At 55.8% G+C, this 16,357-nt stretch overlaps 1 protein-coding gene across 1 annotated transcript; it reads right to left on the bottom strand.

The window, feature by feature from the left end:
- Positions 1–13,945: 13,945 nt before the first annotated feature.
- Positions 13,946–15,618, bottom strand: HSPB1 (heat shock protein family B (small) member 1). Its single transcript, XM_060032277.1, has 3 exons — positions 15,103–15,618; positions 14,349–14,412; positions 13,946–14,258 (listed from the first exon to the last, which is right to left on the bottom strand). The coding sequence occupies exons 1-3, from the start codon at positions 15,452–15,454 to the stop codon at positions 14,069–14,071; spliced, it is 606 nt and encodes a 201-aa protein (XP_059888260.1). The 5' UTR covers positions 15,455–15,618; the 3' UTR covers positions 13,946–14,068.
- Between the last annotated feature and the right edge of the window lie 739 nt (positions 15,619–16,357).

Here is a 16,357-nt window from a genome sequence, read left to right as displayed (position 1 = left end):
GGAATAACACTGGGGGACTAGGCTTTTGCCATGTTAATGAATTCACGTGTTTTGGCTCTTTGTCCCTCAGAACCAGCCTGAGAGCGCCGCTTCTGTGGACACAGAAGTGACCTGTGTGCCTAAGGTCCCACAGCTCACTGATGACCCATGTTGCACCCGCATCTTCAACCCTCCTGAGCTTCGCCTCCTAACACCAGGCTGCTTCTGCTCCTCTAGGAGAGAACACTGAGCAGCAGCCAGCGCGCTCACTGAGCAAGAGCTCAGTGTGGCAGTTACTGGATAGGGGCAAGTTGTACACGTCTTGCCAGCCAGGGGGGTTGAGAGATGGGCAAGATCAGCACAGGCTCGCCAAGGCTCTTCAGAAAGAAGGGCAGCTCCTGGAAGGTGGTACCATTACACCCTTGTTCCTGTGGTGTAACGTCCCATTGTGAGTGCCTGGAATTTGACATAAGACTGGAATTTGCCCAGAGGATTTTCCACAGACAGACTTCTGGAGATAAAAATGCTGTCTGTTGCTGCATTTCCACCCAGTTTTAACAGTTCATTGATGCAGTGTTTCTTAAACTTTTTCATCTCAGGACCTCTTTACATAACTCTTATGTAGACTGTATCAAAAACTAGAAACTGAAAATACTCATTTGTTTAAAAATAATGGAAACCTGTTACATGTTGCGATACATAACAATTTCATGAAAAGTAACTGTTCTCCAAAACAAAAAATAGAAGAGTAGCGTTATTTTACAATTTCGCAGATCTCTTAGTAGAAGTCATCTGGACTCTCCTAGCTCCTTCTGCATTCAATCTCCTGTGACATACTTCCAGTGTGAAGTATGGGGGTGGGGGGTTTGCATTAACAGTGATAAGCAGTTGGAAAAGAATGGCCCTGAAAAGTTGAGGTTAAGAAAGCTCTCCTAATTCAGGAATTGAATGATACCCCGGGTTAGGCACTAACGATAAAGGTCCTCTTCCTCAACGCACTCTAGAACTTAAAAAATAACTGATAGTGGGAAGGAATTAAATAAAGGTGATGGGCAGGAGGGTAATTGTAAAGGAGTGAATGATCTACTTGGCTTCGGGCATCCACAGAGCGGGGTTCTGCATTCCTAGAACTTTGCAGGTGGAGTGGAGGGGCTATCAAATGGGACTTAGTGGCAGGGAACCTTTCAGTGGAGCAAATAAGTTGCCTGGTGAAGCGAGTGCAGTTTCCCTTCACTCTATTTATATGTAACGACCGCATGCACTGGCCTCTGCGCTGGTGAGCGGAACCTGCCTGTTGACTCACACCGGTTGATCTGAGTGGCTGAGAATGGCAGCTACCTCTTCCTGTGCAGTTTCCAAAGCAAACTTGGAGAATCAAGCTGGTAACACCGTTTTCTATTTCTTGGAGCTGACATTAAGTGGTCTCCAGCCTAATCAACATTAAAATGTGGTGTACCAGCTTACTAATTTAATTGGCCTGCTAGTTTGAACTTTCCAGTTCTGGTATGGGTAAATGTGGTTGGATCTGAATGGCCACAAACCCTACCTCTGATTAACCAGATACCTGTGGTCAGTGAAGGGTTGGGGCTAGAGTGGCTGGATCACACTGACGGGAGTCCTCAGTACCAGCTCATAGGATTTTTGGTATTTCATCTTCATAACTTAATCCTTACCTGGCTTTATATTTTTAAAGGGCTGTAAAGGGAAAAAGTGCAAAGAGGCAGTATGTTGCCCGTGAAACTTAAAATATTTACTGTCTGGACAGTAGTATGGTGACATCGGGTAACAGTAAGTCTCCCATGGTTTTCCCAGCCACCCATTTCCCTTCCTAGAGGTAACGAGTGACTGTCCTCTGTGTTTCATTACCTGCCTCAGTTTGAGATGGAAGGACTTTTGCTGCTTTTGAGCATTAAGTGACCCGTGGGTCATATAAGGTTTTTGCCTTGTGGTTTTTTGTGGGTTTTTTTGGCTGCACTGCGCAGCTTGCAGGATTTTGGTTCCCCCTCCAAGGATTGAACCCAGGACTTCGGCAGTGAAAGCGTGGAGTCCTAACCACTGGACTGTGGGAGAATTCCCTGGCTTATGGTTTTTAAATGTGGATATTTGAAACCGGTGGTCCCAGTAATTGCCTCTTGCTTTAGATTTAACCCTGTTTAAAGGATAGCTAGGTGGTATCGGGGGACTTGACCCCCCCAACCTTTTTATAGTTTGAAAAATTTCAAACACAAAAGTTGAAAAGATGGTACAGGGATAAACCAAATATCCATTGCTTTGTGACATTTTATATTTGTCTTGTGGAACCTTGAAAGTAATGACATTGCACTCCCTATGTTGATATTTCTAAAAACAAGGACATTGTCTTATGAAGGCCACACTGTCATCACACCTAAGGAATTCACAATAATTCTCTAATACCAGCCCATATTCAGATCTCCCCGAATTTTGCCCAGAATGCCTTTGATAGCACTTTCTAACCCCCTCTCCTCTGATCCAATGAAATCGATTAATTGGATTTCGTAATAGTTTTCTTTAGCCTCTACTCCTTCCACCTCTTTTTTATAACATTGACTTTTCCAGAGACCAGGCTACTTGGTGGTCTTAACACATTCTGGGTTTTGTCTATTTGTTTCCTCCTACGTCATTTGATTTGTGTCTTATTCCTGTTGGGGTGCTTCTTTTGGTCTTGCATAAAGATTTTTCTTTGTCCCTCCATCCAGCCTTTTCATTGGTTCAGGTGGAACCGAATTTGAATTGAGTGGTGGCCGGCCCAGGGCTCTTCCACCAGAATCAGGTGGCCTTAAGCAGCGGTCAGCACCAGGGCCTGTGACCTGAGCCCAGGAGGACAAAGCTGCCTGCCTGTCACCCAGAGGAACCATCTTGTTTTCTGAGTAGTCTTTTAGGTTAGGGTGTTTTGCCTCCTCAAAATCCTCTCCTGTTTCCCTTGGATGGGAAAAGAACTAGGTAGGTGTCCACTCAGCACATGCTTTGACTCAGCAAGCCATCTCATACATGTGCTCACTTGACCTGGTGAGTCCTGGTGGCCTGCCGCTGTTTGCCCCTATGCCTGGCAGAGGCGGGAAAATAGTGCAGCCCACCACTCCGAGTTTTCAGGAAGCTGCAGTCATGTCTGAGAGGCTGCCTTCATATTGGATCTACCTTGGGAGAATGAATCTAGACTTTCAACACAGTCTTGGTGTTAACTGGTTATTCCCACCACGATGGACAAGTTACCCTACTACATACTGGCTCTCAGATAAGGGGCCAACACGAGACATCAAACCTTCCATCTCTTCATTCTCTTAGCCTCTTTAAGCCAGATTTTTAGAGCCGGGGTTTTGATGGTTGGTCAGTTCTTTAAAGCCTGACTGAAAGCTCATTTTGGATTCCCTTTGGTTTGTTATGAAAGCATTTTGCATTCCAAAAGTCCTTGCTTCCCAAAATATGGAGGTGTTACGTTATTACGGTTTATAAGTGGTTTTGCCTGCTCAGTTTGGAAACTGCTGAGTTTTCAAACAGACATTCCTTTTGGGGAGTGTGGTTCCTCAATAATGAGTACTAGGTTGGAGAGGGTAGTGGATGGACTAAGTGAAAAATATTCTCTTGACCAAAATTAGGCCTTACATTCCAATACACGTGATAGATTTGGGAAGTAATGGCTGGGTAACCCGTATAAAAGGAGGAGCAGCTTGTGGCTGACTGCAAGCATTTTGGGTGAGTTCCTTTCAATGTAATTTCGCTAAATGCTGTCCAGATCCCCAAGATCAAACACTTCATTACACTGCTGGGCAAAAGCAAAAGGAGCAATACTCCCCTAATATCCTAAATATTAAGGGTTTAAAATTTATTTAGCCCAGTGGTGATAGGGCCAAAACGAACCTAGATAACAAAACAGCCTTCATCCATTCCTCAGGGCTTCAGTACCCAAGAATGCACCAGCGACTGGTCTGGCCGCCTCTGCCCCATTTATTTGGGTTTACCAAATGATTTGCAGGGCCCCGGAATTGGGAGGATTCAGCAGCCTTCCGGGCCCCGCCCCCCCCCCCCCCCCCCCGCAAGGGCCGGCTCCAGTGGCGCCGTCCTCTGCTGCCCCCCGCTGGGCGCCGCCCGGCTCTGCAGCAGGCCCGGGCCCCCGGGTGTCGGCTGGGTTCGGCTTCCTGCAAGCCTTCGCGTTACCCGGGTTGGGCCCAGACCCTAGGACGGCAGTAGGGCCCCCGAGCTCGGCCCGCGCACAGCTCCAACCTATTCGGGAACTCCATCCTCGGCCTTCTCTCCGGTCACCTATCCGCAAACACCTGGGCCCCAGGTGCAGGATTTCGCTGTGTGCGTGTGCCCGGGACCTCAGTTCTGCGCGGGGACGCCTGCGCGTACCCGCACCTGCGATTCCGCGTGGGTGAGCCTCACCGCTCTGCGCGCCCGCCTGACATGTCTTCGGCGCTGCCCTGTAGGCCAAGGAAATCTGACAACCCGGGATCGCTAAGGTTCCAGACCAGACCAGACACCCGGATGTGAGCTTGGCGGGGATGCGGCCGCCTTCCAATCGCGGGCAGCGGCGAGAACCAATCACAGCTAGCCTTTCCCGCTCCTCCAATGGTCGGCCTGTTGCTAGGGCTTTGCGCCGTAATCTGCCCGGCGGTGCCCCAGCCCTCCTCCCACCGCGGGCTTTCGTAGTTCCCTTCTCTCCCCCCCCGCCGACCCTGTTCTCCATGTTCCACTCTTTCCTTGGTTTCCGCCCTCCGTGGGGGCCTTTGTCACCCGGAGTAACCTGGCCTGCGTTCTGTAGGGCGTTACAACGCCTTATAGGGTGTTAGCGACATCTGTGGGCCTTGTCCGTTGCCGCGGTCGGTGGAAGGAGCTGGTGTGGGAGGGCGGAGCTCAGGCTCCTGCGGGGCCCTTGACGGCGTACCTGCTCCTCAGATTCCCCGTCTGAACAACGACGCAGCCTCTAAAGTCCACTGCGGGTTCGTCATGCTTTCTTCCCTACGTATCACTTTTTCTGGAGCCAGCCCCTGTGGGTAGGTCTACGTTATTCCCACATTGCAGAGGAAGCCGGGTCTGTCTACAGCTTGCCCGGCCCACAGACCAGTTGGAGGGGCTCAAAGGGAGATGGCGAGTGGGGTCTGTCAGGTTCCATCACCTCACACGCGGGCCCCAAGCCAGAGGGACTCTGAGGCTAGCTCCTGCCCGTCTTTGGCACTCAAGGCCCTCCACGGCCAGGCCCCAGCCCCTCTCCAGCCTCGCCTGCCGCCTGCCCCCGGTATCAGCCCAGCTCCCGTCCCTGCTGAACACCCTTCTTTCCCCCACACTCGCCGGATAGACGCTCCTAACTGGGAATTGTGTGGTGGCCGGCCGGAGCTCTCCCCCAGAATCAGATTTCAGAAATGATAGGGAGCGCAGACACCCCAATCTCTGCCCTTCTCATCTCCCAACATAGAGCTGTGTAACCTGAGGCCGAGAGGGGAGATTGGTTGCCCAAGGCACACAGTCAAACCTGGATTTAGGAATTGAAGACCAACTTCAGTGTGGTTGCTGTTTAGAAAAGTGAGATTTCCGTCACTCAGCAACGTGTGTCATTTTCCAAATGAAGGGCTCAAAGTGGTAGAAAACTTAAGAGTTTAGGATTTGAATTCTCAACCCATCCTGTCCTAGTTGTGAGGCGTAACTTCTCAAGTTCCTTCGTCCTTCAGAGGTCAGTTTGCATATCTGTAAAATGAGAATATTACAGACCACCTCATAAAGATGCCTAGAATTGACTGGACGCTTCCTGGGTGCCCCAGACACTGCTCCAAGGCTTCACTTATGGGAGCTCCTTTTTATCCTAGATGCGAGGCTGCCCAATTCATGAATAATTGACCAAAGCCAGCTAGAGCTTCAAATTTACTCAGCTGAATTTTTTTTTTTTTTTTTTTTTTTTTTTTGCGGTACGCGGGCCTCTCACTGTTGTGGCCTCTCTCGTGGAGCACAGGCTCCGGACGCGCAGGCTCAGCGGCCATGGCTCACGGGCCCAGCCGCTCCGCGGCATGTGGGATCCTCCCGGACCGGGACACGAACCCGTGTCCCCTGCATTGGCAGGCGGACTCTCAACCACTGCGCCACCAGGGAAGCCCTGAATTTTGTTTTTTAACACTCCTTTTCTTCTCATTAATACTGAATGGTCACATCTACTCTAACTCCGTTTTCTTTTCTTTCTTTTTTTAAAATTTTTAAGTCTTTTTTTTTTCTGGCTGTGCTGTGTGGCATTCAGGCTCTTAGTTCCCCAACTAGGGATTGAGCCCGTGCCTCTTGCAGTGGGAGCGCAGAGTCCTAACCACTGGACCGCCAGGGAATTCCCTAACAGTCTGTTCTTTTCTGTCTTTCTCAGAACTTTATATTCCTGATTATAAATTAAATCTCCATTATCAACTTCTCCATTGCTTCTCTCCATCCATTCTCACATCATTTAAACTCATTGTCTTTAGTCTTGAAAGGAAATCTTCTCTACACTTATTTTCTGAAGCTCAAGCCCCATTTCCTTCCCTTTTGTAACAAAACTGAAAGAATGATTACCATTTCCTCATATTTCCCTCAACCTTTTTTTCTGGCCATGCCCCACAGCATGTGGGATCTTAGTTCCCCAACCCTTGCCCTCTACAGTGGAAGCGTGCAGTCCTAACCCACTGGAGCTCTAGGGAGGCCTCAACTTTGGGAAGGTCACCAGTGATTTCACTCTCTAATAGTAAGTGCCCCAGTGGGGATTTGAACCCAGGCAGTTTGACCAGTGCCCACAAGCACAACTGTAATCCTCTGCTGCCTCTCAGTGGCATGAGGTTGCTGTGAGGATTTAATAAGCGAAGGAGTGGTTGGCGGCTAGCAGGTGCCCCGTACACGCCAGTGTGATTAGGAACAGAACACCTACGCAGCAAAGGCGCAGAGGGTGAGGCAGGTCTCCCTGGGCTCCAGGCCTTGGCGCCCAGACCCTGCAAAGGCAGACTGAGAAAGTGAGCTGGGTCCTTCACGAGGGAACTTCCAGGAGGCTTGAGGGCATTCAGCGACTGAGGCCCAGAGCAGAGAATATGACCAAAGGTATGGTAGGTGCACGGCTAGGGGGCGTCAGTGTTTTCCAAGACTCGGATTTTCTGCCCCCATTTCTGCTCTGGGCCTGGCAGGACCCAGAACCTGGGCAGAGATTCCCGAAGTTTCTGGGCTGGGTGGTGTCAGGTATCTGGGTGTCTCTGGGAGAGCACCAGGGGGCACTCACTCATTGTCCTATCTGGGCCTTGGGGTGGTGGTGGGGAGAGGAGAGGGGATGGGGAGGCCCAGCAACAGGGTGTCCTACAGGGGGTGCCTCGGGCCTTACTGTGGCCCCGCTCCATCCTCCTTACAGGTGGGGTAAGACTTCCTTTCTGGAGTCGGTACAGTCTGAGGCCTGAGTTAGCATGGCCTGCTGCCTGCTTGGTGGGGATTGGTTACTCCTCCAGAACCATTCTTCCTCCCACCCAGAGCCTTGGGGCTCCATGACCCCTGCTGAGGGATTGGCCTGTGGGACCACTCCTAGGGTTCAAGGCTTTCAGGCTGGTAAGGCCTGGAGAAGGGGGTTTTCGGGATCATCAACAGGGCCACCAAGGGCATTGTGCAAGGATAGCTCAGCCACCAGGGCCCAGAGAGAGGTAGGGGAGGGGCTCCCAAAAGGGAGGGGGGCTTGGTGAAGTGAGAAGATGCAGTGATGGATTTGGGGGTTCAGAGAAGGTGGGAGAACTCCCAGAAAGGAGGGGGTTTCAGTGTGGGAGAAGGGGCTTGGTGTTGGGAGGGATGCAGTGATGTGGGGGAGTGGGACGAAGTAAGGGAGATGCAAGATCAGAGAGGGACAGGGAGACCCAGCAAGGAGGATGGAAGCTCAGAAGGGGCTGCGGTGGGGGGAGGGCTCAGGGACCACTCTGGTCATCCATTCACCTAAATTCTCAATCCCCCTGTCCTGCCACTGTCCCATTGTCTCCCCAGCCTGAAAACAGCTATCCCTAAAGGTCTTTTTTTTTGGCTGCACTTTGGGACTTGTGGGATCTTAGTTCCCCGACCAGGGATCGAACCTGGGCCCCCAGCAGTGGCAGTTTGGAGTCCTAACCACCAGACCCCCCGGTCTCCCTGCTGTTTTTGTTTGTTTGTTTTGTTTTGTTTTGTTTTTGGTAAGGGACTTTCAAAAGGACTTTCATGAACCCATCTTGATGAGGGGGGAATGACGTGGGAAGAAAAAGTTCGTCCAGACCTGCCCTGGGGTCAGAGCCAAGACTGAAGGCCTTCCTCATGTCAGGCCCTTGTTGGTCCTGCAGAAAGTTGTCTTATACCCTTGGGCATCTCTGGGACTTTGGCCTTCCTATTATTTATTTATTTATTTATTTATTTGCGGTACGCGGGCCTCTCACTGTTGTGGCCTCTCCTGCTGTGGAGCACAGGCTCCGGACGCGCAGTCTCAGCGGCCATGGCTCACGGGCCCTGCCGCTCCGCGGCATGTGGGATCTTCCCGAACAGGGGCACGAACCCGTGTCCCCTACATCGGCAGGCGGACTCTCAACCACTGCGCCACCAGGGAAGCCCCTTCCTATTATTTTTAGGGGACCCTGGGTAGCTGCCAGTCTTGGCGATTCCCCCTTGATTTCCGGTCTGCACAGAGCTGACAACACTGACAATCAAGGCAGGAGGGGCCTCAGGGGCCCCCCAGACCCCTCAGAATGGAAACTGAACCCAGAGCGGGGCTGGACCCCAGGCCATGCCTCCAAAAGGGACAGAGCTGGCGCAAACCTAGAGCTGGCCTTAGCCCAGTGCTTTTTCCTGAACACAGAGCTGCTCCTGCATCCCTATCTATTCTTTTTTTATATATGTATAAATTTATTTATTTATGGCTGCGTTGGGTCTTCATTGCTGCGTGCGGGCTTTTTCTAGTTGTGGCGAGCGGGGGCTACTCTTCCTCGTGGTGCACAGGCTTCTCATTGCAGTGGCTTCTCTTTGTTGCGGAGCACGGGCTCTAGGCACGTGGGCTTCAGTAGTTGTGGCTCGTGGGCTTAGTTGCTCCACAGCATGTGGGATCTTCCTGGACCAGGGCTCGAACCCGTGTCCCCTGCATTGGCAGGCGGGTTCTTAAGCACTGCGCCACCAGGGAAGTCCCAACCCCTATTTATTCTTTAAATCTTCCTGGCAGGCTCCACCCTGTTCAGCCCGAAGTGGGGGTGAGGGTAGACTTCCTTCTGCTGAGACAGCCCCTGGACCACGAGTGCTGCATCTTGACCCAACCATTGCCACTTAGGCTGGGCAGGAAGGTGTTCCAAGCTGGTAGGCGTGCAAGGCTGGAAGGAAGGGTAGGAGGGGGTTATTAAACTGCAGGGACCTCTCCTAGGGCAGGTCAGTTTTCCCCAGGGTCCCCGCATATTACCTTCTCCCCCTGGGCTGCAAGCTGGGAGCCCTGTCTGGGCACTTGACTTTCCCTTGCCCTCAGTCTGCCCTTCAGAAGAGATGGAAGTGGCCAACTGGCCAGTCAGGCTCTTCCGCCCTCCACGCTTGTACCCGAGACCATCCAGAGATTTTGCTGTTGATCTGGAGCCGTCTCTTCTTAGCCAGGCCTGGGATTCCTGGTATTTTTCATGCTTCCAGCTTTCCCTGCACAACTAGCTGTTGGCAAAGCTGTCTCATAAGAGGCCCATGAGAATATGGTTCATCCTTAGGAGGCAGAATTAGATGCATATGATGAAGTCAAAGTCACCTGGGCAGGTGGAGGAGGGAGGGGAGGATCCAGAGCCCTTGACTAAGAGGATCTTTGCCAGGGATGGAGTCATTCCCGCCTCCAGGCTCCTGTGCTCTTCAGGGCTGTTCCAGCCCTGGGCCATGGTGGATGGACAGACAGTACACACCTTGGGGTGGGGGGGGCACACATTCCCAGGGTCCACTTCCCTAGGAGAACAGCATGAGGGCAGGGCTTAGCCCCCATTTCATCAGGGTCTGAGCTGCAGGGCCCAGTGGCAGACTCTGGCTAAGACCAGCCCAGGCTCGCCCAGCTGCCTTCACCCATGCTGCATCCTCCTTCCCTGCTTTGGTCCTGAGCTGCAGCTCAGTCGCTGCTGTGCACGTCTGGACGCGGCGCTGAGTCCTGGCTGCAGGGCTGTCCCAAACCCCCAGGTCCCACTGTGTGCATGTGGGGATTGGGTGTAGTGTAGAGTTGCAGGGGGTCCGGGGTAAGGCCAGCAGATAGAACCCCCTCCAGGCTGATCTCTGCCCTGCCCTGGGCTCTGCCAGGGCACGTAGGGCTTGTGTGGCTGCCAGCCGGCCAGGGGTCTGGGGTCTCTAATGGTCAACCTCCTGGTCAACCCTGGACGGGGGCTCCAGTCCAACCCTACCCTCCTCTTCTCCCTTCGCTTGGTTGCCCCTCCCCCATCACAAAGGTGCTCTGGCCGTACCCTTTGGATCCAGCACTGGGGTCCTCCGCAGCCATTCTCTGGGCGGCTTTTATTCCCCACCCCACCCTCTCCACAGAGCAGTCTCTCTGGCAAACCCTAGGTTGATTCAGTAGCAGGGAAGATGAGGGCAGCTGGAAACAATTCACTCCCCCAGCAGCCAAGGTCTGGTGGCTGCTTGACCTTACATAGACTGAAGTCAGCAAGCCCCAGGCAGAGAGCCCAGGACTTTAGAGGTCCCCTCCTTCCCCCACCCCCAGCACCCCGACATCCGGTGTGTCACCCCACACTGCAGAGCCTGCTGCTGCCACATCTGGCGTGCGAACCCCCTTTCCCCCCTCCCTGGCAGGACCCATGTCCACTACATCTCAGCAGCACACTGCCCCTGCCTCACGGCTGCCCCTCCCATCCACTCTCCTCTAAGGTCTGGAACCCTATTTCTAAAGCAGGGATGCTTAAACCCTTTGCTTAGCCTGCACTTAGCGTGGCCTTCGGTGCCCTCCAGGATGGGGCCCCCGCACCTCCTTCACTTGCCCTCCCTGCTTGCAGCCCCTCCTCCAGCCTGACTACACCAGCCTTCCAGCCCTCGCCCATGCAACTCCCCCTTGCCCGTCACACAAGGGTCACTTCTGGAAATCCCTCCTTCCCACTCCACTAAGACTCCGCAGGCTGTCCTGGGCCCTCTCTGATGGTAGAATGCTGCTCGTCACTGGGCTGTGTCCTCCGCTTGCCCCCTTGAGCTCAAGCAGGGACTTGGACCTACGGGCTGGGTGCTGGGCCCAGAGAAGGTGCCAACAGGGAGGGCAGATTCCATAACTGGGAGGGAGAGAGAAAAGGAGAGACCCAGGGATCAGCCTGGAACTGAGAGCGGCTTGTGCACTCCACAGATCCCTAGGGGAGCTGGAGCTGGTGAGAGGTGAGCAGCTGCCACAGGGATTTGAAGTCCCTGAGGGCGCCTTTGTCACTGGCCTGCAGCAGGGGGCATTGCCCCTCAGGCACCCTTCGGCTGAGCGGAGGGACCCAGATGCTAGCATTCACTGAACCAAGGCCAGTGTCTGAGTCTGCAGACCTGAATGTCATCAGAGGCGTTTAGAGAGGGACCCACTGAAAATCAGGGAAATGCTTGGCGAGGCCGGGGACAGCAGTAGGGCAGGGACTCACCAGGCATCTCAATGCCCAGAACTGGCCTCTCCCCGTGGAGACCCCGGGACCTGAGCCAGCCTGCCCCACCCACCACTCCGCCCAGAGGTGCTGCCCAGATCCCACGTCTTCGGAGATGAGCTCTGGGCGTAGGGCCAGCCCAGCCCCAGGCTCCCCTCCTGTCTCTGCCCCGCCCCCCACTTCCTCACCTCCTACTTTGGTTTCCCACGGAGACTGCGGCCTGTTTCCTTTGCAGGGATTGAATTCTTCACTTCCTACCTCCCTCGTGCCCCAGCTGTGACCCCAGTGTTGGCCTGAGCCCCCGGATCTATATTCCATTCCAATAGCACCGACAGCACCCAGGCGCTGACCCCTGCCTACCCCAGGCCATGGCCCTGGACTTTGGGCCTGAGACCTGGCAGCTCTCTCTGGGCCACTTTGCAGCCTCGCCCCCTCGAGTGGCCCTGGCCCCCAGGCTCAGCTGCATCCCTGTCCTTCTCCTCCTGAGGCCCCACGGAGCCTGATGCGGCAGCACTTCCAGCTGTGGAGCCCCCACCCCCACCCCGCCAGCCTTGCGTCTGAGTTAATCTGACCTCCCGTGTCTGGGGCGATGCAGATGGCCCTCTGCTCCCTCCAGGATGAGCTGTGTGAACCTGGGCAAGTCTCTTCACTTCTTTGAGGCTCACTGCCCAGTTGTCAAGCAGCAGTAACCGCACCTCTTCTCGGGGCTGATGTGAGGATTACCTGGTCAAAAGCTCAGAAGTAGCTCTCCCACACGCCCAGGGCACCAGTGGAGGAGCTGGCAGCCCGGCAGGCTTGCAGTCACTCTCTCCGACCAGATTTGGGCACCCGGCCACCCCCGTGGAGGTCAGGGCCATGCTGTTGCCAACCACAAGGGCACTGGCCAGCAGAGCGAGGGTGAGAACTGGACAGGCTGACTGGGTCGTGGCCACGGGAGCGTGGAGGCATCCAGGAGACATCTGAGACGTGGGGGGGTGTGCGTCTCGGGGAGAGGGTGGAAGATTTAGGCAATCAGAGCTCAGGAAACCAGGTGGGAGGGCGGGTGGACTGGGCGGCATCCTGGCTGACAGGCCCACACCTGTGCTGCCAGCTGGCCCAGCACCGTCCTTGTGCCAGGTGTTTTCTTCCCTGTTGGCCTCCTTCCAGGTTCGGCGGGGCCCTCAAGGGCCGGGACCTCCTTTGGCTTTACGCCTGCTCCAGATGTGCTGTCCCAACAGGGAGCCCGCACCAGGGAGGAGAAACTGAGAAGTTGGACGGCGTGAGCAGTGGTGTGTGGATGCCCCAGGCCCCGCCCTGCGGGTTCTGCTCCTCTCAGGGACCCTGACACAGTAGGGCTGTGCACCCGCAAGCGTCTGGCCATAGCCCCCGGCTCTGGGACCTTGCTGGTGGGGAGAATGTGGGGTCTCAAAAGCCCCCATCTACCTTCTCCCTCCCCTAGGTCGCCCCGAACCCTCCTCGGGCAGGGGAGAGGGTCAGGGCAGGACAAGGACAAAGGCCGAGGTAGGTGTGGGTGTTCCTGCCGGCGACAGTCAAGGCAGGCCCTCCTGTAGCCACTGCTTCCCCTGGCAGGTCTTTGCCTCTCTTCCACCAAAACCTAGGCCACACCTGCCCTCGCTCTCTGCAGGGCACCCTCAGGCCTGAGGGCCCAGGCCCCCTGCTACCTGCACGGCCTGGCCTGGCGGGAAAGGTCCTTTGACGAGGCCAATCTCCCCTCAGAATGCCACCTGGGGTGGCCACCCCCCCCCCATACCATCTACCTGGTCCTGCCCCTTTTCCCCAGGATTAATGAAGTTATGAGGAGGGCAGGAAGGAACTCTGAGCTCCCAGGAAGCTCCCCTCCCCAGACCCTGCCCTGTCCCCCCTCACCTGCCCCCTGCCCAGGTGTTCCTGAATGCCTAAGCCTGGGCCAGGCGCATCTCCTGGTTTCCCCTGATCCCACACCTGGCCCTGGGTTGGTTTGTTTTTTTCATAAATTTATTTATTTTTGGCTGCATCGGGCCTTTGATGTGCGGGCTTTTCTCTAGTTGCGGCGAGCGGGTTCTACAGCGCAGGCTCAGTAGTTGTGGTGCACGAGCTTAGTTGCTCCGCAGCATGTGGGATCTTCCCAGACCAGAGCTCGAACTCATGTCTCCTGCATTGGCAGGTGGATTCTTAACCACTGCGCCACCAGGGAAGCCCAGCCCTGCGGGTTTTATTTCCGTAAACAATGACTGTTTCTCTCTTACTAAACAAGGGACTGGAGGGCAGGGCTGTGCCCTGTGATGGATACCACTGTACCCACAGGGCCCAGCGTGGGTCTTGGCACACGCAGGCCCTCAGCAAAGGTGATGAACGTGTGAACCACCAACAACCCCTATGTCTCCACAAACACACCAGGGTCCGAGGCAGGGGCAGGCAGTTGTTTCAAACTTTATTTGAGAAAAACAGAAGGTAAAGATATCAAAAGAGTTCAGAGGTTTGGTGGGTGGGGACGGTCAGTGATGGCTACTGTGGGGTGGGCAACTAGGCTAGGGCCTTTACTTGTTTCCAGGCTGTTCAGACTTCCCAGCTTCTGGGCCCCCAAGCTGGGCACGCGCCTCGAAGGTGACAGGGATGGTGATCTCTGCCGACTGGGTGGCTGGCTTGGGCAAGGGGGCCTCCACTGTGAGCGTGCCCTCGGGGGACAGGGAGGAGGAGACCTGGGTGGGGTCCACACCGGGGGGCAGCCTGGACACGCAGAAAGGGAGGAGAAGCATTACACACCTGTGTGTCCCTGCGCCCTCCTCCCGTCCCCCCAGCTCTGGAGCCAGGACTCACGTGTATTTTCGAGTGAAGCACCGGGAAATGTAGCCGTGCTCGTCCTGTCGCTCTTCGTGCTTGCCTGAGGAAGAGGGGAGTGGGGGGGGGGGCGGGTAGGAGGTCAGAGGAGGCAGGGAGGGGCGGCCTCTCCAGCTGGCGCACATCCAAACGCGTCCCACCTGGCGGCCAGGACTCAGGGCAGGCAAGACTGACTAAGGGATTTGTGTGCTCCAGGCCGTCCCGGAATCTCAGAAGCTTCTGGAAAGTTCGGTTCAGGGGCTTTGGGAGCGGTGAGGGGGGCCGCAGCGCCGGGCACGCGCACACGCCCCCTCCGCGGACACGGGCTAGGGGCGGAGACGGCGTGGGGCGGGCGGCGACGCCCTCTTCATACCAACCGCCGGCCGAGGTGGGTAGGCGCGCGCGGGTGGGGGCGGGGCGACCTGGTCCCTTGGGGGTGGGGCTGGGGCCGTGGGGGGGTCTCCGCTGGAAGGGGGCGTTTCTTCCCTTAGCGTAGACTTTTTAGGGCTAAAAGATCCATTAGGAGCTATCAGCACCCCCCAACTCCAGAGGAGTGTATAGAGGCCAGGGGCAGGGCAAGGAGGCCCGCCCCGCGCCCCGGGCTCTGCCCCCGGGTCCTCGGCTAAGCTTTCACTTTCCAGCCCCCGCCCCGCCGCCCCCCGCCCCGCATTTCAACCCAGGTCCCTGACCAGGGCTCCTCCCCAGGACCGGCGAGAGGCCGGAGGCCGGCGCCCCAGTCCCCGGGGGGGCTCACCAGTGATCTCCACCACGCCGTCCTTGGTCTTGACCGTCAGCTCCTCGGGGGCGAAGTGGTTGACGTCCAAGGACACGCGCCAGCGGTCGGCAGTCTGCTGGATCTCCGAGAAGCCGCTGCTGAGCTGCCGGCTGAGCGCGCGGCTGTAGGCGGGACCCTCGATCGCGGCGGCGGACAGAGGGCGCACGTAGCCCGGCCATCCGCTGTGGCTCAGCCACTGCGACCACTCCTCGGGCAGCCGGGGCATCCCGAAGGCCTGGTCGAAGAGGCGGCTGTGGGCCGGGTACCAATCGCGGAAAGGGTCCCAGCTGGGGCCCCGCAGGAGCGAGAAGGGCACTCGGCGCTCGGTCATGCTGGCTGGTCTGGGCGCGTCTGGCTGAGGTTCGGAGTAGTGCGAGAAGTGTCGGGCGCCAGCCCCAGCAGCGCTTTTATGGGCCTCCAGCTGGGTATTTTTAGCAGGCGTGTTTCAGGTCGCTATTAATGGCAGTGACGAGCCGGAGCAGCCCCTCCCCCTGCATTCCCCCCACTGCATACCGGGGCGCGGGGCGGGGCGAGGAAGGCCCTACCCACATCTGGAACCTTCTCTTGCTTGAGTAAACAAATGACTGGAGCCCCGATGCTGGTGCAGTACTCACTGCCGGACGCTCGCAGGCCTGGGTGCTAAAGCGCTAGGCCGCGATCTGTGGACAGTCTAGGAGGATAAAGCCGAGAGAGAGGTCAGGCTGCTTGTCCCAGGCCACACAGCTAGGAATTGGCAGAGCCGGGATTTGGACCCCAGGGTGTCTGAAATAATGTCTTAAGAAGCAGCATGGTTAGGAGTGTGGGCTCGGGAGCCAGACCGCCTGAGTTCACATCCAGGTCCTGCCACTCACTGGATGAACTTGTGCAAATGAGAGTCTTTGTGACTCAGTTTACCCATCGGGAGAATGGGGATGATGATGATGATGATGAAAATGCTTCCATCACTGGGTTGGTGTGAGGATTCAGCCACTTAATGCAAGTAAACATTTTAGTCCAGGACCTGGTACATGATAATGAATTATTGTTATTATTAGCTCCTTGGAGTTGAAAGAGGGGGGAGGAGAGAGAGCGTGTATGTCTCCCTGTCGCAGAGGCTGTGGCGTGTGTAGGTTTGGTCGTTTTCCCCTTGACTTCCCAGTGGGGCAGACCCAGATCACGAACCCTGAGGCCCCGTGCTGAGGGGGGTCAGGAGAAAGGTTACTGTCAAAACTCCCCATTATATCTGTTTTTCTCG

This window comes from Delphinus delphis, chromosome 15, assembly GCF_949987515.2.
Source record: "Delphinus delphis chromosome 15, mDelDel1.2, whole genome shotgun sequence".
NCBI classification, from domain to species: Eukaryota; Metazoa; Chordata; class Mammalia; order Artiodactyla; family Delphinidae; genus Delphinus; species Delphinus delphis.
Note: the sequence above shows the minus strand (reverse complement) of the source record. Positions and strands in the feature narration are given on the sequence as shown.

Bases quoted from the DNA above. Each gene is read 5' to 3' on its own strand.
- HSPB1 (XM_060032277.1), bottom strand. From the start codon at position 15,454: ATGACCGAGCGCCGAGTGCCCTTCTCGCTCCTGCGGGGCCCCAGCTGG. The intron at 14,413-15,102 runs GTGAGCCCCCCC...CCTCTTCCTCAG, and splicing joins CGGCGTGGTGGAGATCACTG to GCAAGCACGAAGAGCGACAG. The intron at 14,259-14,348 runs GTGAGTCCTGGC...CTGCGTGTCCAG, and splicing joins TGCTTCACTCGAAAATACAC to GCTGCCCCCCGGTGTGGACC.